This window comes from Podarcis gaigeae, assembly GCF_964106915.1.
Source record: "Podarcis gaigeae genome assembly, chromosome: 12".
NCBI lineage: Eukaryota > Metazoa > Chordata > Lepidosauria > Squamata > Lacertidae > Podarcis > Podarcis gaigeae.
The window spans coordinates 46162704-46186151 of NC_139688.1; the positions used below are offsets into that span (position 1 = coordinate 46162704).

The window sequence follows — 23448 nt, forward strand, 5'->3', positions numbered from 1 at the left end:
GCAATACGGGAGAACGCTCCTCCCTCCCCTCCACCTTTCGCTGGAGAGAGATAGGCACTCAAGCGTAGGGTCCCAGGTGTGCCTGTTGAACTACAACTCCCATCATCCTCTCCTGGAATGGTCAGAGGTCAGGGACGATGGGAGTTGTAGTTCAAGGGAATCTGGGCATCGAAGCCGGAAAAAGGTTATCTGTTGGTTGGAGCTGTCAGGTGTGATCGAGTTGAGGTGTCTTTTTCTCCTATTTGACCTCCCAACCCTATGATTCTGAGATTCTATGGGGAAAATCCAGGTTGCTCTTGGTTTTTTTTTTAAAGTGTACCTGTGATCGACTTATTTTTACATATATATATGTAATAAAAACAGAAAAACAGAAAAAATAATTTTATTGTATACACACACACACACACACACACACAGTAAAATTAAATCTTCTGTTTTCCAATTTAGAATACTCCCTTAAACATCCTTAAAATGACTTCCCTTCTTCTCTTTCCACGGTTCTTTTCGCATATCATAAATCCCTGCACATTTTAGGTAAACTAAACCATTCAGTAGTCCATTATTACATCCATCCATACTTATTTGCACTGTTGAATTTATCTTAATGCTGCCAACGTTTTCAAGTGTACACAATTCCCGCCCCCCCCGCATATATTCAATAAACATTTTACAATCTTTTCTAAAGGTATGTTCTTGTTTTCTTATTCTATGTTAAGTCCTCGAACTGTGCATATTCCATCAACTTATTATGTTTTCATATCCCTTGGAAGCTATCCAGAGTGGCTGGGGCAGCCCAGGCAGATGGGCAGGGTATAAATAATATAACAAAAACAACAGCAACAACAACTATTATTAAGTAGCAGGTCGACCATCTGTGAGCACAATGTAGCCTCAGAGTTTGTTTCTGATTCAGGCTTTCTTTTGTGTGAAAACCTATGTCTGTCTGACTGTTGTTAAAAAATATAATGCAGTGGTACCTCGGGTTAAGTACTTAATTCGTTCCAGAGGTCCGTTCTTAACCTGAAACTGTTCTTAACCTGAAGCACCACTTTAGCTAATGGGGCGTCCTGCTGCCGCCACGCCGCCGCTGCACAATTTCTGTTCTCATCCTGAGGTAAAGTTCTTAACCTCAGGGAATATTTCTGGGTTAGAGGAGTCTAACCTGAAGTGTCTGTAACCTGAAGCGTATGTAACCTGAAGCGTATGTAATCTGAGGTACCACTGTAAAGGTAAAGGGACCCCTGACCATTAGGTCCAGTCGTGACCAGCTCTGGAGTTGCGGCGCTCATCTCGCTTTACTGGCCGAGGGAGCCGGCGTACAGCTTCCAGGTTATGTGGCCAGCATGACTAAGCCACTTCTGGCAAACCAGAGCAGCACACGGAAACGCCGTTTACCTTCCCACCATAGTGGTACCTATTTATCTACTTGCACTTTGACGTGCTTTTGAACTGCTAGGTTGGCAGGAGCAGGGACCGAGCAATGGGAGCTCACCCCTTCGCGGGGATTCGAACCGCTGACCTTCTGATCGGAAAGTCCTAGGCTCTGTGGTTTAACCCACAGCGCCACCTGTGTCCCAATATATATAATAAAATGTTAATAATTCCCATATTGGGGAGCATGGCTTGGAAAGAGTGGCTTACTGCAGCCATTCAATAGGATCTGCTATCAATATTGCAGATCAGAGAAGGAGCCGAGCAGGCGGATTTAGATTTTCAGCGCCAACTCATGCAATGCCCCTCTTCTGTTCAATATCATTTAAATAGGCTTCCCAAACTCAACTGTAGGCAAAAGTCCTGTTTCCATTGATAAACTTGCATGCATTCGCCTTGCTCTTATCAATGCCGCAATTCCCCCCCCCCCCGCACACTCTTCGCAAGAGTTGCTACCCAATCAGAGTCCCGCTAAAATCCTCTCTGTCTATTATGTTCACTTTCCTCTTCACTTCTGCCTCGGGGAGATGGAAAGCGGCATGCAACAGGAATCCGGAAGTCTACTGTTATGTGTGAGGGGAAAATTCTAACTCTATGGCCCAAAGGAGGAGAAACATTATACATCTCTTCGCTCCTGGGGAAATCCTTCCTAGACGCCTGCGCAGTCAGCAAAAGTGAAGTTCAACTGCCAGGAGTTCGCGTAGGGCAGCTCACGCTTGTTGCTTGTTGCGCAGAACTGCTTACAATCAGTAGTTTATTTATTTATTCATTTTTATTATTTTATAATATATTTTATATATATGAATAACTTTTTATTGAGTTTTGTGAACAAGAATAATGCTATACAAATAAGTATACCAAGTTTTCTCATGTCATTTGTATATCACAAAAATAGCATAATAAATGTGGAGTAATATCTACAACATGTTCATTATTAGTGGTCAATGTATTTTTATTTATGAATGAATGAAATAAACAATGCATAAGTCTATAGATATAGTCCTGAACGTCTATGACAGTTATGGCCAAACTTGGCCCTCCAGCTGTTTTGGGACTACAGTTCCCATCATCTCTGACCCCTGGTCCTGCTAGCTAGGGATGATGGGAGTTGTAGTCCAAAAGCAGCTGGAAGGCCAAGTTTGGCTGTCACCGGTCTATGAGGATTCCTGACACTTCCCCGAGTTGGGTGTGCAGATGGAGAGGAGATCTGATAGCCATCTTCAAATATCTCAAGGGCTGTCATGTGGAAGATGGAGCAGGCTTATTTTCTCCTGCTTTGGAGGGTAGGACCCGAACCAATAGATGGTCATCTGTCAGGGATGCTTTAGTTGTGATTCTTGAAATTGCAAGGGTTAGACTAGATCATAGAATCATAGTGTTACAGAGCTGGACCCTCAGTCATCTAGTCCAACCCCTTGCAATGCAGGAATATGTAGCCGTCCCATATAGGAATCGAACCTGCAACCTTGGCATTTTCAGCACTACAATCTAGCCAACTGAGCTATCAGGGACGTCCCAGATGACCCTCCAGGTCCCTTCCAACTCTCCAGTTCTTTGATTCTGTATTTCCCCCTTTGCAGTCTGATTTCGGAAGACAGTAGACAATGAGCCAAGCAGCCTCCTAGCGATCCTAAACATGCTGTGTAGAAGTCAGCTTTGCTTATTGCGATGCAACCTCTTCATCTCCATAATATATTTAGAACCAGAATATCCACAGCCAGTACTCTTACATGCCGCTAGCCAGTGGTTCCTTCATTATGGATAAAGGTAAAGGTAAAGGGACCCTTGACCATTGGATCCATTCGTAGCCGACTCAGGGATTGCGGCGCTCATCTCGCTTTATTGGCCGAGGGAGCCGGCGTACAGCTTCCGGGTCATGTGGCCAGCATGACTAAGCTGTTTCTGGAGAACCAGAGCAGCACATGGAAATGCCGTTTACCTTCCCGCTGGAGTGGTACCTATTTATCTACTTGCACTTTGATGTGCTTTCAAACTGCTAGGTTGGCAGGAGCAGGGACCGAGCAACGGGAGCTCACCCCGTCACGGGGATTCAAACCGCCAACCTTCTGATCGGCAAGTCCTAGACTGTGGTTTAACCCACAGCGCCATCTGTGTCCCTTCATTATGAATATTGAACTTTTATTACGACTAAATATAAGCTATGGTTACCAGACCGTTTCCCGGGGACAGTCCCCGGATTTACAAATCTGTCCCCGGACAAAATCCGTCCCCGGAATGTCCCCGGATTTATATTTTAAGTGTTGTAGATTTATTAGTAGGGAATGAATGTTGCGTGATTGTTTCAATGGCACAAGACACATCATATGGGGACTTCTGGCGAGGCAAAATGGCGGGCGCCACAGCAGCAGGCAGCTTCTGAAGCCAGCCAGAGCCAACTGCTCTACCAGGCTGGCTCCAGGCCGATGAAACTGTTGCTGCTGCCACCACTGCCGAGGGGGAACTGGGGACACCCGGCGCGTCAACTGGGGGAACCGTTGACCCCCCCCCCACCGTGACCCAAATCGAGCCAGGAGCGAGAGTGTCCAGCCACCTGATTGACTCTCCAGCGGTGCTCCGGGGCCAGGAAAACCCCAGAGCTGAAGCAGGGAGAAGGAGGAGAGGAGAAGGAAGAGAGAGAAAGAGGAAGGAGAAAAAAGAGGGGAGCCCTGAACTTGCCACGCCGCTGCACCCGCTGCTGCTAAAGAGGAGAGGTAGGAGAGCCCTGGGAGGGCAAGGACACGTGGCCGAACCCAGGTCTGACCCGAGCCTACTCCACGGCGGCTAGTGCTCCAAGAGAGCAGGCCAGGGCCCAGAGGAAGGCCGCGCAACAGAGGAGACCACAGAAGAGAAGATATTACAGTCATACCTCGGGATAAATATGCTTCAGGATAAATATTTTCGGGTTGCGCTCTGCGGTGACCCGGAAGTAATGGAGCGTGTTACTTCCGGGTTTCACCGCTCACGTATGCGCAGACGGTCAAAATGACGTCACGCGCATGTGCAGAAGAGGCGAAACGTGATCCGTGCATGCGCAGTCATGTATTACGTTCTGTTCAGGATGCGAACGGGGCTACGGAACGGATCCCCTTCGCATCCCGAAGTACCACTGTACTACTTTTTTTTATAAAAAAAAACAATAACTATTTTTTAGTAACTTTTTTTTCTCTTTTCAAAAAATAAAGTGTCCCTGGATTCTTTGAACAAAATCTGGTCAGTGGCATTGCGTGGGTTGTCAGCACCCGGGGCAAGGCAAGTAATTTGTGCCCCCTAACCCGTGGATTTGTGCCCCATAACCCGTGGATTTGTGCCCCCTAACCCTAACCCCCAGATGTTGCGCCCGGTGCAGCCGGACCCCCCTGCACCCCCCACGCTACCCCACTGAATCTGGTAACCTTAATATAAGCCTCTTTTGAAAAGTGTCGGCTTAAAGGCTATATGTGTTGTGTGGGGAGGGAAAGAGAAGCCTCGTTATTTTCCAAAACATTATTGTACTATATGGGGTGCTGAGAAAAGAACGCTGGTGTTTAATAATGACTGTGATCAGTTCCCTGAATGGGCAATTCCTTTGCAGTGTTGGGGTTTTAAACAGAGATGGAAGAGAGCTGATTAGCAGCTACGTCTGTTTTTAATTAAAAATAATAATAATGAAAGACTAGGTGCAGTTATTGGGACTCCAGTACAACTGACTGCGGATACCCATGTAGATTTAGCTGCTATTTTCTAAAACGTAAAGACCAGAAAATATGAGTTTGTAGCAAGCAGGGAAAGCCAGAATCTGTTCTATTGTTGCTATACTATGGCGAGTTTCAATCTAGCTACTCTTGTGGCCACTGGCCAGTTGGACTCCCTCCACTACTTAGTAAAAAAAGCCCTACAGCACCATTACCCTATATAGAAGTGAAATGGAAATTGGGATACTCCGTTTAGCAGGGAGTGTCTTTTTTATACATATAAAAAAGTCTTTTAGTGCATGTTCTTTTTGAGCATGTTTTGAATACGTGCTGAATGTCCATAAACAGTTTGGATTTTATGAGATCTGGTAGTTGGCAAAGCAAACGAGAGCCCTCGAACCCTAGTTGTTGCTTCCACTACCCAAAGGCTCCGAAAAGAGGAGCAGCTGTCTGAGGAACTGGTTCCAGCGCGGCGTCATTCCTTGAGAATGAGGAAGATGGAAAAGATTGCTTATCCTGAAGGAAAAGGTTGCAAAGCTGCAAGCTGGTCTTTTCAAGCTTCTTTGGAAAAGCTACTGTTTATGTAGGATAGCCAAATGTCTGCTATTTCCAAGCTAGAGTCACTGGACTATTCAAATGTACTTAAATTTATAGCTAAGGAACATGGGGTAGGTCAGTTTTAACCAGACTTGGGATAGTCTTTGGAAGAAGATTGCTCGCACGCGGAGTTCAGGTTTTAGTTTTGGTCCCCTCATTGTATTTATTGCATTCTCTGTAGGTAGAAGGACCAACAATCCCGGCTGGAATTTCTCTTCAACCGGTGTCTGCAAGGAGCTTTCCACAATGGGTGGAATTTCCGTGGGGACAGAAGGTCGCAGCTGTTCATTTCACCATCGCAATCTGATTTAGCCCTCCCAGCAAATCCTCCCGCCAGTTTGGCCGCTAGGATCGTTGCATCGCTGTTCAGTTCCTCCATCTGCTTGGGGCCGGCTCACTCATGAGACATGATGAGGCAACTGCCTCGGGCGGCATGATCCACAAGGGCAGCAGATTCGACCTCCAATGAATACATTGCCCATTGCTGCCACTACAGCAGTAGCAGAAACAGCTCTCCCTTGGACGTGCTCCTTGGAGGCTGAATTTGCTGCCTCTCTAGCGGTCTCTTGGCAAATAAGAGATGCTGTTGTTATAAGAATTTTAAGCATAGCTGTCAAGTGTCCCTTATTTGAAGGGACAGTCCCTTATTCCAGCGCCATGTCCCACTGCTGTCCCTTATTGATGGATGTCCCTTAAATGGCCCTTAAATGATGTCCCTTAAATTTCAAAGGAAGCAGCTCCTCTCCCTCCCTCCTTGCCGGCCAGGGAGGAGGGAGGCTCCAACTGTGTTGCTTTGCTGTGTGGCTCACCCAATAAGAAGTCTAAGAACGACTGGGGGGTGGAGCTTGCATGCCTTGTGTGTGGCTAGTTAATGCAAGCTGAGGGGTTTTTTGAATGCTGGACGCCATTTTGTTGCACGTGCTGCTGCAAACTTTGCAGTGGAAAGCCAGGCCGGGGAGCCATCTTAAATTGAGGCTGCATAGGCCTTGTGGTGCATGTGATTCAGATTCTATTCAGTTGAACCTCTGGTTACAAAGTTGGTTTGACAGTGTTCTCAAAGTTACCAGCATGAGTTTGACCAGACTGCAGGAGGACAGGAAGACTGGAGTGCCTGGAACAGGTGAGGCTGCAGGTCCCTTATTTTGGCTGCTGGTCCCTTATTTTCAAGGCTGCTAGTCCCTTCTTTTCAAATCTGTAAGTTGACAGCTATGATTTTAAGGTCTTACGTATATAAAATAAATGTTCATAAATGTACCAAGCAAACACACACACATATAGAAACCACATGCCTGAAGCTCACAGAAAAAGTCCTGAAACCATTCTATCCCTCCCAAATTGACCTCAAATATTTCTCTGGAAGGTCGAAGGAAAATGGAAAAGCCTCCCCATTGTCTTTTCGTTCACAAATCCTGGTGTGTCTGTGTATGAATAGGGTGAGCCTATGACCTGGATTCAGGAATAAAGTAGTTATCATCACAAAAGAGTGGCGAAATGGCCCAGGTAATGCAATCAGTGATCCATTATCCTGGCAGACAGGAGAAAAACAATGCACTCAGATTTCTGTTGTAGACCGCCTTTTCTGTGATGTAGGTATGATGTATCTGGGGTAGTGGTCTTGGGCTACACCCCTTCTGTGATGAATGTATGATGTTTCTGGGGGTGGTCTTGGACTCTAGGGCGGGCAATTTAAAATGACTATATGAGGCTCTGGGTCCTCCTCCTCTCTCCTGTGTGTGTGGGAGCAACAGTTAATAAAGATCAGGCTTACTAGCTGCATTGCTTCTCTATATTCTCGAGTTGGTCTCTGTTGTTTTCTCCTGCTGATAGGGAACCTACAAAAGGACTCTATATGGGCTCTTGGGTACCCCAAAAGGGGAAAGGAGCAGATTTATTACTTATATCACTGTTCTCCCCTCATTCTTGTTCCTGATATAGATCTTCATTCACCCCTTCTTCCCTGGGGTGTGTGTGCCATTTTATGTGTGAATCAAGCTCATTCTACACTTACTACAGGACGGGAATTGTATATTATAATGAAAGATTGAAGGTGAGCTATGGGAATCCAAATGGTTAATCTTCTCTCTAGTGTGGCAGTACGCCCTGCGTTACCCAGCCCTCTATTCGAGGGTTTTTTTGGTCGAAGTCTGGTTTAAAGATTAAAAAAAATCTGAAAGAGAGAGAGCAGAAGGGGCCTGGAAGTTACCCATCAACAACAGTTGACACCTGGGCAGCAGGCCAAGCAGGTACTTGGGTATGGTGATCTCAAGCTGACTCTGAAATATCAGGGTCAGCATCCAAAGGACTGGGATTAGGTAAAGGTAAAGGGACCCCTGACCATTAGGTCCAGTCGTGGCAGACTCTGGGGTTGCGGCACTCATCTCGCTTTATTGGCCGAGGGAGCCAGCATACAGCTTCTGGGTCATGTGGCTAGCATGACTAAGCCGCTTCTGGCGAACCAGAGCAGCACACGGAAATACCGTTTACCTTCCCGCCGGAGTGGTACCTATTTATCTATTTGCACTTTGACATGCTTTCGAACTGCTAGGTTGGCAGGAGCAGGGACCGAGCAACGGGAGCTCACCCCGTCGTGGGGATTCGAACCGCCAACCTTCTGATCGGCAAGTCCTAGGCTCTGTGGTTTAACCCACAGCGCCACCCGCGTCCCACTAGATAGTCGAATACTAGATATCAAATCAAATGCTGCTCATGCAGTTCTGCAAGTGGATTCAAATAGTGCAGGCACAATGAACTGTTCTGAGAGCAGAATATAATGGGGTGCAAATTTCTTTTCCTTCCACAAGGGTATCTTCAGCATCAGTTCTTGGGTAAGCTGCTTGCATAAAGAGAACTGTTTATTTATTTGTTTAATATTTAATATTTATTGAATTTGTCAGTCGCTTTATTTTGCCCAGGGCAACCCAAAAGCAACTTACAACCAAACAAATAGACAATAAGCCCCACATAGATACACTGAAACATAACAAAAGTAGTCATAAACAATGAATTAAATATCAAAAAAGTAGACAACCAAAGTGAGCAGTTTCCACATAAATCATGGATACAAAAAATAAAGATACAAAAAATAATAATACCAGTAACAACAAAAACCCCTAAACAATACATCAACCCAACAGTTTGTTGAGCAGCCTCAGCTTTTGTAGTTGGAGTCTGTTCTCCCAGGACAGGTGGGAAAAGGCCTACAAGGCATGGAGCAGCTTTTCCACGACTCACAGCCAACTATCATTGCCTATCCTAAGGTGGGTTATAACAGGGTAACATTACAATATAAAGCCCCAGTATTCAACAAATTAAGAGGCAAAATCCAACAGCAATAGGTATCCGCGGCTTTTAGTTATACATATATACCGTATTTTTCGCTCTATAAGACGCACCAGACCATAAGACGCACCTAGTTTTTGGAGGAGGAAAAGAAGAAAAAAATATTCTGAATCTCAGAAGCCAGAACAGCAGTGAAAGCAGCAATCCCTCTTGCTGTTCTGGCTTCTGGGATAGCTGTGCAACCTGCATTCACTCCATAAGACGCACACACATTTCCCCTTACTTTTTAGAAGGGAAAAAGTGAGTCTTATAGAGCAAAAAATACGGTAATTGCAAACTACTCTTGGTTGTTTTTTTAAAAAAAATGAGATTGTGTTATGCAAGCAGTTCTGTAGATAAATAATAATAAAAAATAAAAAATAATTTTTTTAAAAAAATGTTTGTTGTGCTTCACGACGCCCAAGATCTGCTGCCTTCTTCACTCTGACAGGGCCAGATCTGTGATAGTCCTGCCATCTATGGTCTAGAGCATTGTTCTCCCAAGCTAGTTGTAAGTAAGTCCCATTGAAGCAAATAGAAAAAAGCTAATTGGCAGTAATTCAAGAAAGATCTAGTACTTTCAATGAGACAGTGACAACTCGCTGTAGCTGGACTGGAGCCCAGGCTGTGCAGTGCAGAAGTTCTCTTGCTATACATTTTTCGCACTGCTGTTTAAAGTATCTGCATCCTTTCTGAAGTGGAGCAAAAAGGCTAATGTACTGTTTAAACCACAAGGAGCACCGACAGTTTATAAATTACATTAGCTAAACTAACACAGGATGAGACATAAGTAAATACAGGAAGGGCAATTCTGCTGTGGTTACACAGTCAAATGAGACCAATATGTCAGTGTTAGCCAGCTATATTGTCCTAAACTTACCCTGTCTAACCTGTGGCAAAAGTACCGTATTTTTTGCTCTATAAGACGCACCAGACCACAAGACGCACCTAGTTTTTGGAGGGGGAAAACAAGAAAAAAAATATTCTGAATCTCAGAAGCCAGAACAGCAAGAGGGATCGCTGCACAGTGAAAGCAGCAATCCCTCTTGCTGTTCTGGCTTCTGGGATAGCTGTGCAGCCTGCATTCGCTCCATAAGACGCACACACATTTCCCCTTACTTTTTAGAAGGGAAAAAGTGAGTCTTATAGAGCAAAAAATACAGTATATTCTTTGTTCTAAGCGACTTTCCTCAAGAAACAAACTGGAGGGAGAGTAGACACACACACACACACACACACACACACACACACACACACACACAGAGTTTATTTATAATTTTCATTTTTAACAAATAAACATTTCAACAACAACAACAACAACAATTAAAACAATTCTTACCTATCAAACCTCGGCTCCCCCCCCCTTTCAGAAGTTCCGTGAATTTACTCTCTCTTTTTCTTCTTCTGCATATCCCAGTTAACTCTATTTATTCTTTTCCTCATCTGTTTCATATATGTTTTAGAAACGGCAAGTTTTTACAATAGCCTTGCTAATGTCTTCATTTGTTTACAATTTATTTGTAAATACTCTATAAACGATTTCCATTCCTTAATAAAAAGTTTGTGGTTTGATTTCTTCTTCTTCTGGTAAGTTTCACCATTTCTCCATTAATTTCTGTAGCCATTCTTCTTTCATCGAAACTCCTCCTTTCCATTTTTGGGCAAATGTCATTCTCGCGGCAGTGGTTGCATACATCAAATTTCTGATCCCATAATTCCCCAAAGGAAAGCTTTTGGGTTTTGTTTTGTTTTTACAAATGCTATCTTAAACATCTTTTTCAATTCATTATATATCATTTCCCAGTAAGCTTTAACCTTATTACAAGAGAAAAGTACCTTCTTTCCCTCTGCATTTCCAGCACATATTTGATTTTGATTCGTACATTTTTGCCAATCTTCTTGGTGTCAGATACCATCTGTATAACATTTTCATATAATTCTCTCTTAAACCATAACATACTGTAAATTTTATATGCATGTTCCACAGTCTTTCTGGAAGGAGATAATTAGGATTAATTAGCAATAGGAGTTGGCAGGATGGTGCTTCTTAAACAACAACGATTATACCCTGCCCATCTGGCTGGGTTTCCCCTTTGAAAACTAATAAACACTACCTTTTTAAAAGAGGATTGAACACATTTTCCTGATCTTCCAAGTATTGCTAAATACTTCATCTAAAGAACATATGGCCTCTTCTTAAGAGGAAACCTTTAACACAGTGTTAGGCAATACTCTTATTTTTCTGCTAAAGTGATGCACTCATGTTTCAGATGGACTTTCCAGTATGAACACCCCCATCATTGCTGTTGATGTGACGTTCTGGGAGAAATGAGTTGGTTGCAAGGTTGGTGTGGTGCAAACACAAGTCCCAGCCTGGTTCTGCTGGTATGTCTGCACCATGCTGGCCTTGCCTCTCCCAGTATGCCACAGTCACGGCAGTGGAATGAGATTAAACAGGCAGCACTGCTCTGAACCACCAACCACTACTGGTACAGGGAGAAAGCATTCCGCCACATTCTAACTACAGTGATACCTCGGGTTACATACGCTTCAGGTTACAGACTCCGCTAACTCAGAAATAGTGCTCCAGGTTAAGAACTTCGCTTCAGGATGAGAACAGAAATCGTGCTCCTGCGGCGCGGCGGCAGTGGGAGGCCCCATTAGCTAAAGTGGTGCTTCAGGTTAAGAACAGTTTCAGGTTAAGTACGGACCTCCAGAACGAATTAAGTACTTAACCCAAGGTACCACTGTATTCTATGTTTGGGACCTGGATCAACACCCCTGTTGTTTTTTAAACACTTAAAATACACACAAACACAATTTAATGTTTCATCTAGACTGACAGTGGAGAACCGCAAGACAGTTTTGGGGAAGCCACACCCACCTGTCAATCACCTGACATCATGTGGCATCAGGCATGGGATAGGGAAAGCTATGCTGCAAAGGAACAATCAGGGCAGCATAGGTTTCCCTATCCCATACCTGATGGAAAGAAGACAAAGTCCCGACCAGAGAAGAATGGCAGGTTAAATTGATGGATTAAGTCAAAATGGCAAAAATGATTGGAAGAATCAGAAATCAGGAAGACCAAAATGTTAATGAATGGGGAAATTTTTATAATTTATCTTAAAAACCATTGTAAACAGCTGAATTCATTAGTGGGAATGGAATAACACTTGTAGTTTAATGTTGAATTTGGGATATAATGGAGATGTAAAAGATCTGGATTATTATAAAAGAGGCAGGAGGAAATGGTTAACAGAAGGACCCGCAAAGGGGAGGAGGGAAGTTCAGGAGATTTATTGGAATTTTGTTTTTATGTTGGTTGTTGGATAAGTGATTGTAAAACTTTAAACTGAAAAACTAAATATTTTTTAAAAAAATACCAAAACTAAAGAACAATCAGGAGAAATTGTGGTCCTCAGAAGGTCTGTTAAACTGGAATCTGGCCTTAGGGCTAAAATAGGTTCTCTGATCTAGACCCTTAGATAGCAAATGCTCACCCAGGGACTCAGTTTAGAAAATTTCTCTGGCTACCTAGTATAAATCCAAGGGATCTCTTTTTATTTCATCCAGACTACATTCTCCTTTTCTCTCTTGAAGGACCAGAGCAGTAGAATAGTAGTGTAGCCAGAATGTCCATGTCCTTTTTCACTTTTCCTGCTTGGTTATGACGCTCACAAGTTGCCTCCTCATCCCATGTTCTTTCTTTGATCTTAAATTCTTCAGTGAGCTTTAATAAATGGCAGGTGCCTTCCGCCAAGTTTCCCCTTCTTGAGGCACACAAGGAAAGCTTTAAAGAAAAAACAAGTCAATTAACACATCAAACGGTGTAATGGCAATTCGTTATGAACAACCGCTTTGATCTTCTTTGTTTACCATGTTGCTTCCAGATTTCGAAGTATGCTCCGTATAAGTTCGCTAAATCCACAAATCACGCACCCTTCCCAGCCTGTGTTGTTGTTCATCTTAACTAGATAACACATTTACTTGGAAAGTTCTGAAACACAGAAAGGCAGCTGAAAGCAACTTCTAAAGCGAGTCTTGTGGCACTTGGAAGACATTGGCCAGATACACCCGGGTCCGAAAGAGCTAGAAATCCACACCTGTCTTTTACTTCAGAGGAGCTATGGCGAGTCCCTTGTTAAGTATAGTAATTTAATTCACTGAAATTGTAAATGCTTCTATGCATTACTATGTGTGATGGCCTGGGATTCGGACTCTGAGGCTGAACCTGAGGAATCCCAGCCTGCACAGGATTCCCCGCCTCCAGAACCAGCTGGGGCATAAGCCTGAAGGGTCCTCACCTGTGCTGGATCCTCAGGTGCAGGCATCAGCTGAGTCTGCTCTGGCTCCTGAGCTGATGGAGGACCCATTGCCTGCAGGTGCTCCACTCTCAGCCCCGTCAGGGGAAGCTGAGGTTGCCTCTGGGTCCGGTAACCCTCCAGCCTCTCCTGAGCTGCAGAGGCTCAGGGCAGAGATGTCCAGGCAATTCAGGCTGCTGAATTCTGCACTAGCTGAAGTTTCCGAACCGTCCTCAGGGGCAGCCCTCCATATAACACATTGCAGTAATCTAACCTTGAGTTTTCCAGAGCATAGACAACAGTGATTAGACTATCTTTGTCCAGATAGGGGCATAGCTGGGCCACCAGCTGAAGCTGATGGAAGGCACTCCGGGCCACTGAGGCCACCTGAGCCTTGAGTGACAGCAAAGGATCCAGAAGCACCCTCAAGCTACAAACCTGCTCCTTCAGAGGAAATGTAATCCCATCAAGAGCAGGTGATCTCCCACCCATCCGGTCTAGGGAACCACCCACTAACAGAGCCTCATTCTTACCTGGATCGAGCTTCAGTTTGATGGCTCTCATCCAGTCCATTACCAAGGCAAGACACTGGTCCAGCTGAGTGTCATCAGCATTATCATAATGATCCAGTCATACCTTGGTTGCTGAACGGAAGTCCGTTCGACTTCCGAAAACATTCGACAACCAAGGCACAGCTTCCGATTGGCTGCAGAAGCTTCCTGCAGCCAATCAAAAGCTGCGGAAGCAGCGTCGGATGTTTGGGTTCCAAAGAACGTTCGCAAACCGCAACACTCACTTCCAGGTTTGCGGCATTTGGGAGCCAAAACGTTCAAGTTGCAAGGCGTTTGAGATCCAAGGTACAACTGTATAGCTTTACAGATGGGGAATTGAGGCAGAGAAGTGCTTGTGGTCATTGAAGGGGTCAATTGGGGTCTCGTGTCGGATTTGAAGACCGGCAAGTGAATATCTTGAATTCATAGACTCGAATATATACTTTAGGGCCTCCATTACTGGCAACATTTTTAAAATTCTTATTAATCCTGCATACATGTCAGAGAAAACTTTTCCTTCTGGGGCAATCCAGAGTTTACGCAAGAGACTGAGAGTTCTGTCTCAGAGGGATTGTCTTGGAAGGCGGGCTCCCAGTCTGTTTCCAACAGCACAACTGGCTGCTCACAGCTGGAATCTATGATGCTTTTGGACAGTCCCGAGAGAGGATAGATGATCGATCATATGGACCACTAGACACTGCACAGATGGACCTCTAAGAAGCCAGGTGAGTGCAATATTTAGGATCTCCTTCTCCATTAATTTGCAATCGTTATGCGTGTGCTTCTGTGAACGAAAATATAAACTTTACGCTCATATCAGATCCCAAAAGAAATGGGTGTCTTTCTTCACAGAAAGAAGAAAATGATTTTTATGGCTTCACAGAGACATTTTAATGTTGTTTCCCCAAAAAATGTACTAATAAAATTTCTGAAAGAACTTTCCCATGCATCGCTGATAAGACATTGTCTAGGGCAAGATGTCTCGTCTTATCTCACAGAATGTTTAGACTTGAGATGCATTGCAAGTTAAATGTCTAGTTCCAATTGATTTATTCTGGAATTATAATATAGCAATCTGAAGAGGTGAGTGGTAGGTGGAATGGACAGAGCAGACGTTGTTCCCAAATGCTGCTGCTGCTTTGAGAAGAAATATAAGGTTTAGGAATCCGCTTTCTAATATACTTTAGAGAGAGGCAAAATGCTGGACATTTGCACCAAAGCTCTGCACATGGAATTCTTTTTTGCATTTCAGGGCTTTTAGCCTTTGCAGACGACTCTGTGAGGAAGGAAGTTCGGGAAAAGCAAGCATGTACAAGAAGGAAGGTTTCTGCAAGTAAGAGGAATAATTTATTCAAACGGGATGTAATCGTACTTCAGCTTGCCACAAACGAGATGATGCATATTTTCAGTAAATGAAATAAGTAATAGAATGTTTGCAGGAAGCTGTAAAAGGCAACACGAGATCCTGATGGTCTGTCTGGGGTTGGGATCTAAGTTCCATCCTAATACAAAACCTTAGCGATCGTTCTTCAAGCGTAAATTCTCATCCAGTTAGCAAAAAGATGAGGGAATTCATATTGGTAAATCCAAGAATACATCAGAAAAAAATATGGCTGTATGTTTAGTCTTTAGCAATAGTGGGAAGGTCAGGGAAAAAATTTCAACCCACCTTTTTAAAATTTAGAATTTTTTTAGTTTTCATAGTTTCAAACAGGCAAGAACATCCACAAGTACATCTGTCTTTTTACATTCCGAAAGCTGTTGTAGAAGGAAGGTGGTCTGAGGTTTATTTATTGATTATTTTTGGTTATAGGATCTTTTGCCTGCCCTTTACTGCATGGTCCCAGGGCAAGTTTTTGTGTTTTTACCCCCTCTGTCAATCTTAAAACCTGAGAGGGTCCAGGAAAGGAAGCAGTTTTTCACTTAGGGCTGGAACATTTATATGAGCATCTTAAAGGAGGCCCAAAAGTTGCATACCCTAAAACATTTATCTGATGAAAATAGGGATGTCCTATTCAAAAATGATAATGGTGAGGAGGAGGAGGATTATTATTTTGCTGTTTATAGCCCATCCATCTGACTGAGTTGCCCCAGCCACTCATAATAATAATAATAATAATAATAATAATAATAATAATAATAAGTAATTTTTTACTTATACCCCGCCCATCTGGCTGGGCTTCCCCAGCCACTCTGGGTGGCTTCCAACAAAATATTAAAATACTGTAATATTTCAAACATTAAAAGCTTCCCTAAACAGGGCTGCCTTCAGATGTCTTCTAAAAGTCTGGTAGTTGTTCTCTTTGACATCTGGTGGTAGGGTGTTCCACAGGGAGGGCACCACTACCAAGAAGGCCCTCTGCCTGGTTCGCTGTAACTTGGCTTCTCGCAGTGAGGGAACCAACAGAAGGCCCTCGGCGCTGGACCTCAGCGTCCGGGCAGAACGATGGGGTGGAGACGCTCTTTCAGATATAACAACATAATAAAATATTAAACATTTAAAAACTTCCCTATATAGGGCTGCCTTCAGATGGCTTCTAAAGGTTGTATAGTTACTTATCTCCTTGGCTGGGGGGTCACCTAACTCCATACCTCCAACATTTCTCCAATGAAAACAAGGACATCCTAAGGAAAAGTGGGACATTCCGGGATCAAATCAGAAACTGGGACGGCTTCTGTAAATCCTATAAATAATAAGCTTGCTGTCATCCTTAAGAAAAATATATTTTAAAAAATGTGATGGAGGTAGAAGAGTATCCAAACAGTATTCATTGATGTGGATGAAATATTATTAATATTTAACAAGTTTCAAGAATATGTGGGTGGGAGGCAGTACATAGCACTGTTTTGGAGGGAAAATCTAAATTTTCTCTCATATTCAAAAACAGCAAAGCTCAAAGGATAAGTATATGCATTGAAAAGTGGTTGGATAACAACTGTATCCTGCACCGGAGAAAGGAATTATGCTTTCTTCCCTTTGTGTTCATGACTAATGACCTACTTTTCTGTTTAACGTAACCTGTTTTTTCAGACCAAGATGTGCGTTGACCTATATTTAACACAAGATCCACTTGTGTGGTCCTGAACTTTTTCATCACATGAACAAAATTACTAACCCAGGTTATTTACCCACAGCATTATCTCTGCGGATGTTTATTCATTGCTTGGAAAGCTATCCAAAAACAGGATGCTTATCAGATGTAATCGATTGCTGTAGATTGTCTTATTGGAAATAAGCCACAGGAAAGATGTGGTTTGCTTAAAAAGGACGACATTTTTGCTATGTTGAGACCACACTGCCTCCAAACCAAGATACAAACAGTTTCAGTGCTTGCACAATGCCTTTTTCCGTGTTGCGTAAAAATGTGGTGGTGATAGTAGGTTATTAAAGCCATTGAACTGATACCTTTTACCATGGCAGAATTATGGCACACTTTTTATATCTACTGTGGTGCTAGCATGATGTTTGCTTTGCTTCGTAAACAGCTTGTTGCAGTATTAGGACTCTGGGAAATTGCTATAGCTAGAAGGGACCAGGGCTGGGCAATGCCAGCTTTTCAACATTGTGATGTATCTTTTTTGTGTGTATATATAATTTTTATTAAATTTTCTGTTTTACAATTTAAAATACTCATTGTTACATCCTTAAGATATCAGTGACCTCCCTTTTTCTCTTTCCATGGTTCATTTTACATATCATAAATCCCTGCATATTTTACAAAAACTATACCATTCAGTGGGATGTGGGTGGTGCTGTGGGTTTAACCACAGAGCCTAGGGCTTGCTGATCAGAAGGTCGGCGGTTCGAATCCCCACGACGGGGTGAGCTCCCGTTGCTCAGTCCCTGCCCCTGCCAACCTAGCAGTTTGAAAGCACGTCAAAGTGCAAGTAGATAAATAGGTACCACTCTGGTGGGAAGTTAAACAGCGTTTCCGTGCGCTGCTCTGGTTCGCCAGAAGTGGCTTAGTCATGCTGGCCACATGATCCGGAAGCTGTACGCCGGCTCCCTTGGCCAATAAAGCGAGATGAGCGCCGCAACCCCAGAGTCGGCCACAACTGGTCCTAATGGTCAGGGGTCTCTTTACCTTTACCTTTTTATCCTTCAGCAAGCTTTTTTAGGCTGGGACTCATGTGAGAAAGCAGCAAAGGACCCAGATTGCGAAGTGGGGAAGAATCCAAAACATTTGGGATGACTTTGTAACATTCATGATGATGATTAGTTTGGATAGATTTCCTACATCCCACTTGTATCTGTTGCCCTTGAAGTTGATGTTCCTGTGCAGCCATAATTAACTAGATTTAGCTGGCATGGGTCATCTGTGCACATCTTTCATGCTGTTTGCGACTGGTTTTTTCCAACCCCTCCTCTGCATTTAATGAAACAAAAATATGTCTCAAGTCTTTAGATGGGGCATTTAGACATGTCTAGTTTCAAAGAAGAGTTTTTGTGCAGGAGTATCGGTCAAAGTCTAAAATGTTCTCAGGGCTGTGCTTTGACTAGTGGCACAGCAAGACCCTAATTTTTTGGAACCGGATTCTCAGTCTGGTGGAAAAAATGCAGTGCCCTTTCAAATAGTTTCAGAAGGTCAACCTGGAGGAGCTTCTGAAATGCATAAACCCAGCTTGCTTGCACAAAAGTTCCAGGGGCCTATGCAGCTGCTGAAGTGCATAACATAATACTAAACAGTTTGTCTTTTGGAGGTAGATCCTAATCATCTGGCATCCCATAAGCAATGTTAGCCTTGTCTGCAGAGCTTTGTTTGTCATCATTAATTCAGAGGTGGCTGTTTCATTTCCCCCGCTTAATTGTTGTCATAGATATTTGCCAGAAACTTTGGTGTTTCCCAGCTGGCCTGTCATTATCAAAAAAAGACCCAAGACACAACCTCACAGTACAGATCTTTGTAGTGGCTGAAACTGCGCTGAATAATGGCTTGTGCCTAACCATACTGAGGTTTCAACGTCCAGATATACAACAGGCAAACCGTGGTTTAGGGCAACTTACAGTGGTGCCCCGCAAGCCAAACGCCTCGCAAGACGGGAAACCCGCTAGACGAAAGGGTTTTCCGTTTTGGAGGCTCTTCGCAAAACGAATTTCCCTATGGGCTTGCTTCGCAAGACGAAATGTCTTGCGAGTTCCTGCGGGTTCCTCCCCTTTTTTGCCCCTTTTCCTAAACCGCTAAGCCGCTTATCAGCTGATCCGCTAAAAGCCACTAAACCACTAATAGCGCTAATCCTCTAAGCTGTCAATGGGCTTGCTTCACAAGACGAAAAAACCGCTATACGAAGAGCCTCACGGAACGGATTAATTTCATCTTGCGGGGCACCACTGTACTGGTTTTTCATTTCCCATGTGTTCAGCGCACTTTCATGGTGCATCAGCCTCTTCTGGTGGAGCTGTGGTTCTTATTTTGGCTTATTAATTCAGATATAACAGCAAACCATGGTTAGCATAAACTGTAGCTTGGAAGCCAGCTTGAAACTACGGCTGATATCCTGGTGACACTCCAGGGTTTTGCAACACAGGTGCAGATACGATGCCAAACCACAGTTTGGCATGATATCTGAATTCAGCCTGTGAAGAGGATTATTCCTCAATCCAAATTTTTTATAGAGTGTATGTAGAGTCACACAAGGCTGATTAACAGGTGCCTGTCCATTACCCAATAGATGCAATGATGACTAATACACAGAAGTCACAGGTAAAACATCACACAACACAATGCTATTGTCAATTCACTCTTGTAAAAGCCAGAGATTTACAGACAGATCTCCATCCTCCATTCTGGCAACCAAGAGGCTTGTTCAAGGACACCTTCCAACCAGAGCAAAGCACTTGAGAAGGGAGCAGGACCAGTAATACACATAGCCTGGGAAGATCCTCCAGGGCCAGATGGAGAAACCTGGAGCATTCATTCCCTGATCCTCAAGGTCCCTCACCCCTGGTTTCTACACTGACTGGCAGAGGGGGCTCTCCAGGGTTTCAGGCAGAGCTCATCCCCAGCCCTTCAAGGGTTTGAACCTGAGACCGGGGCTCTACCAACAGAACTCTTGTTACATCCTCAAGTGATGCATGTGTACACTGATCCTCAAACTTTGATATGGGAGAAATTATGGATTAGCATAGCAGGGGACATAGTTACAGATAGGTAGCCGTGTTGGTCTGCCATAGTCAAAACAAAATAAAAAAATTCCTTCCAGTAGCACCTTAAAGACCAACTAAGTTAGTTCTGGGTATGAGCTTTCGTGTGCATGCACACTTCTTCAGATACACTGAAACAGAAGTCACCAGACCCTTCTATATAGTGAGAAGGCGGGGAGGGGTATTACTCAGAAGGGTGGTGGGAATGGGTGATTGGCAGATAGCTGTGATGAGCCTGTTGACGACTCTTAACGACTGCAATAGGTCTTACAGGAAAAAGCAAGGGGTGAGAAGGTGAAAAATGGCTTTGTCATGTATAATGAGATAAGAATCCAGTGTCTTTGTTCAGACCAGGTCTCTCCATGGTTTTAAGTTTGGTAATAAGTTGCAATTCAGCAGCTTCTCTTTCCAGTCTATTTCTGAAATTCCTTTGTAATAGAACAGCTACTTTGAGATCTTGTATAGAATGTCCTGGGAGATTGAAGTGTTCTCCTACTGGTTTCTCTGTCTTGTGATTCCTGATGTCATAGTTAGAGTCACCAGCAACCCTTAACAAATTACAGTTCCCAGGACTCTTTGGTGGAAGCTAGGTGCTCTGAATATGCTTTAAAGGCTTAGTGTGTATTAGGGTTGCCATATTTCAAAAAGTGAAAATCCGGCTATGTCCGGGACGTATTCCATAGCTTTGTGTATACAACTGGATTTTTCAATATGAATGAAAGGTTGTTGTTACAATTAATCATTATTGTTATTTTCTTCAGGGGTGCCCCCACGATGGACAACTGGAACCAAAGATTCATTCTTGTGTTTTTGACCATGTTGTGCTCAACCGATGCCCAAACTACTGGTAATGTAATATCTGTGCTTCTTTAGCAATATCCATGTGCAGATAACAAAAGACATGGAGGGGGGAAGAATTTAAATATGACACCAGAGGGCAGAGCAGAGCAACCAGCGACCAGCAGCACAGAAAGAAACAGCGGTTTAGAAAATGGTGCGGCAGGGTATTACTTTTGACAAACAAAAAAACAAAACAAAAACAAAAACGGGGTGTGTGTGTTAAAAAAACCATTTTAATTAACAAGTATGCCCTGTGATGTTTTAGAACGACATATCTAATGTCAGGAGCCCAGGCTGCTTTACTTTTGAATAAATAAGGTATACTATTCATTGTATCAAACTGTAGATTTCAACGGAAGTCTCATAAAGTTCAATGAAAAAAGCAGAAGACCCAGTGGATCAGTTCATTCTCTAGTCAGTTCATGCATAAGGTCCATACATGTATGAGTATCTATTCCACAGAGTCTAAGACAAGGATTTCCGGAATATTAGCCTTGTTTCGCTATCCTAGGTTTCATCAGTAGAACAGGCTCATATGTAATATTAAAGGATCTTATAGCATAGTAGTGGTTGTCTTAGACTCTGTGAAAGGATTCTGTGGAACTGTAACAACCCGTCATGTGGATTATTGGACTCTATGAACAGACAGGTGGAATAGATACTTATACATGTATGGACCTTATGCATGAACTGACTAGAGAATGAACTGATCCACTGGGTCTTCTGCTTTTTTTGTTGAACCTTATGAGACTTCCGTTGAAATCTACAGCTTGATACAATGAATAGTATACCTTATTTATTCAAAAGTAAAGCCGGTTACGTCTTGTGTGTTTATTATGTTTCACGTAACCATAGGTTTGTTGTTGTTTTGCCATCACCCCATCCAGCATGGTTGGTAGTCAGGGATGATGCGAGTAGGGGACCTGTGACATCATGCGAACTTCATGTCCCCCAACCCCTGGGTTACATGAAGAAATGTTTTCTTTTGCCTGTCCCAAATCTAACAAATGCCTATTGGTGTAAGAACAAAAGAAGGTTACCCTGTCTTTCTTCAGTCTGCAGAGAAACTGCCATTGCAGACCTCGTGTTCCTGGTGGACGGATCCTGGAGCATAGGAACAAAGAACTTCAAAAGCATGCAAGACTTTCTGTACACCATGGTTGACGGCTTGGACATTGGACCGGATAAAATCCAGGTTGGGCTGATTCAGTACAGCGACCTGCCTCACAACGAGTTCTTCCTGAACACTTTCCACCGCAAAGAGGACATCTTAAACCGGATTCAGAACTTGCACTACAAAGGAGGGGGGACCAAAACTGGGAAGAGTTTGAAGTTTATGCTGGACCATCAGTTCAATGAAGTGGCCGGCAGTCGGCGACGCGAAGGCGTCCCCCAAGTGGCAGTTGTGATAACAGACGGGGAAGCTCAGGATGATATCCGTGAGCCGTCAAAGCTGGTCAAGAGTGCAGGCATCACCCTCTATGCTTTGGGCATTAAGGATGCTGTTTTGTCGGAGCTTCAGTTAATCGCTAGCGACCCGGACGAGACACACGTCTACAACGTGGAAGATTTTGCCGGCTTGCAGGGCATCTCCCAAAATCTGCTCCAGGTGATTTGTACCACTGGCGAAGAAGCCTCTCAACACATCACTCAGATTTCTCCAGGTAAATCCAAAAGTGTGTGTGTGTGTGTGTGTGTGTGTGTGTGTATACAGTGGTCTCTTTAAAAAAAATAAAAATCCTTCCTAGCTATGGTTTTCCCAGTAGTGATGTCTGGAAGTGAGAGCTGGACCATAAAGAAGGCTGATCACCAAAGAATTGATGCTTTTGAATTATGGTGCTGGAGGAGACTCTTGAGAGTCCCATGGACTGCAAGAAGATCAGACCTCTCCATTCTGAAGGAAATCAGCCCTGAGTGCTCACTGGAAGGACAGATCCTGAAGCTGAGGCTCCAATACTTTGGCCACCTCATGAGAAAAGAAGACTCCCTGGAAAAGACCCTGATGTTGGGAAAGATGGAGGGCACAAGGAGAAGGGGACGACAGAGGACAAGAAGGTTGGACAGTGTTCTTGAAGCTACCAGCATGAGTTTGACCAAACTGCGAGAGGCAGTGGAAGACAGGAGTGCCTGGCGTGCTCTGGTCCATGGGGTCACAACGAGTTGGACACGACTAAACGACTAAACAACAACAAGATCACAAAATCTTTTTCATTCAGCAGCATGCTACCAGGTGTCAAGGCTTCAGGGAATCCTATCCCTCTCACTGTGGGATGAGTTCTTACCAAGTAGCTTATTCAATATTCACAGAGAGAGACAAAGGAATGCTTCCTTAGATAAAGGAATGCTTCCTTAGATAAAGGCGTTGCTTCAAGTCAAGTCCCACCCTCTCAGTCTCTTCTATTCTACGTCACCCCTGCACTGGCTGATCTGAGCTTTCTGCCTCTGAGCTTTCTATTCTACTACTTTCAAGGCCTGCCTGGTTCTGGGAGAGGGGAAGGGGTCAGGAATGCTTTCTAGAGACACTGAGTCTGTTAACTGTCTCTCCCCTGGTCCTTCTTCCTGCTGCTCTCCCAATATTTTCCAGCTCCTCCCCT

At 43.8% G+C, this 23448-nt stretch overlaps 1 protein-coding gene across 2 annotated transcripts in view; it reads left to right on the plus strand.

Moving 5' to 3' along the window:
- The first annotated feature begins 14270 nt into the window (after positions 1–14270).
- The window catches only part of LOC310828276 (collagen alpha-4(VI) chain-like), a 100046-nt gene continuing 90868 nt past the window's right edge, over positions 14271–23448 (plus strand). Inside the window, exons 1-4 of one of the 2 annotated variants that reach the window (XM_083705461.1) lie at positions 14271–14597; positions 15125–15205; positions 20776–20861; positions 21910–22518. In XM_083705461.1, the coding sequence (XP_083561587.1) occupies positions 15180–15205; positions 20776–20861; positions 21910–22518 (721 nt within the window). In that variant the 5' untranslated portion in view covers positions 14271–14597; positions 15125–15179. Of the gene's footprint in view, positions 14598–15112; positions 15206–20775; positions 20862–21909; positions 22519–23448 lie in introns of those variants that run through there. The other variant, XM_083705462.1, reaches the window with a different exon arrangement.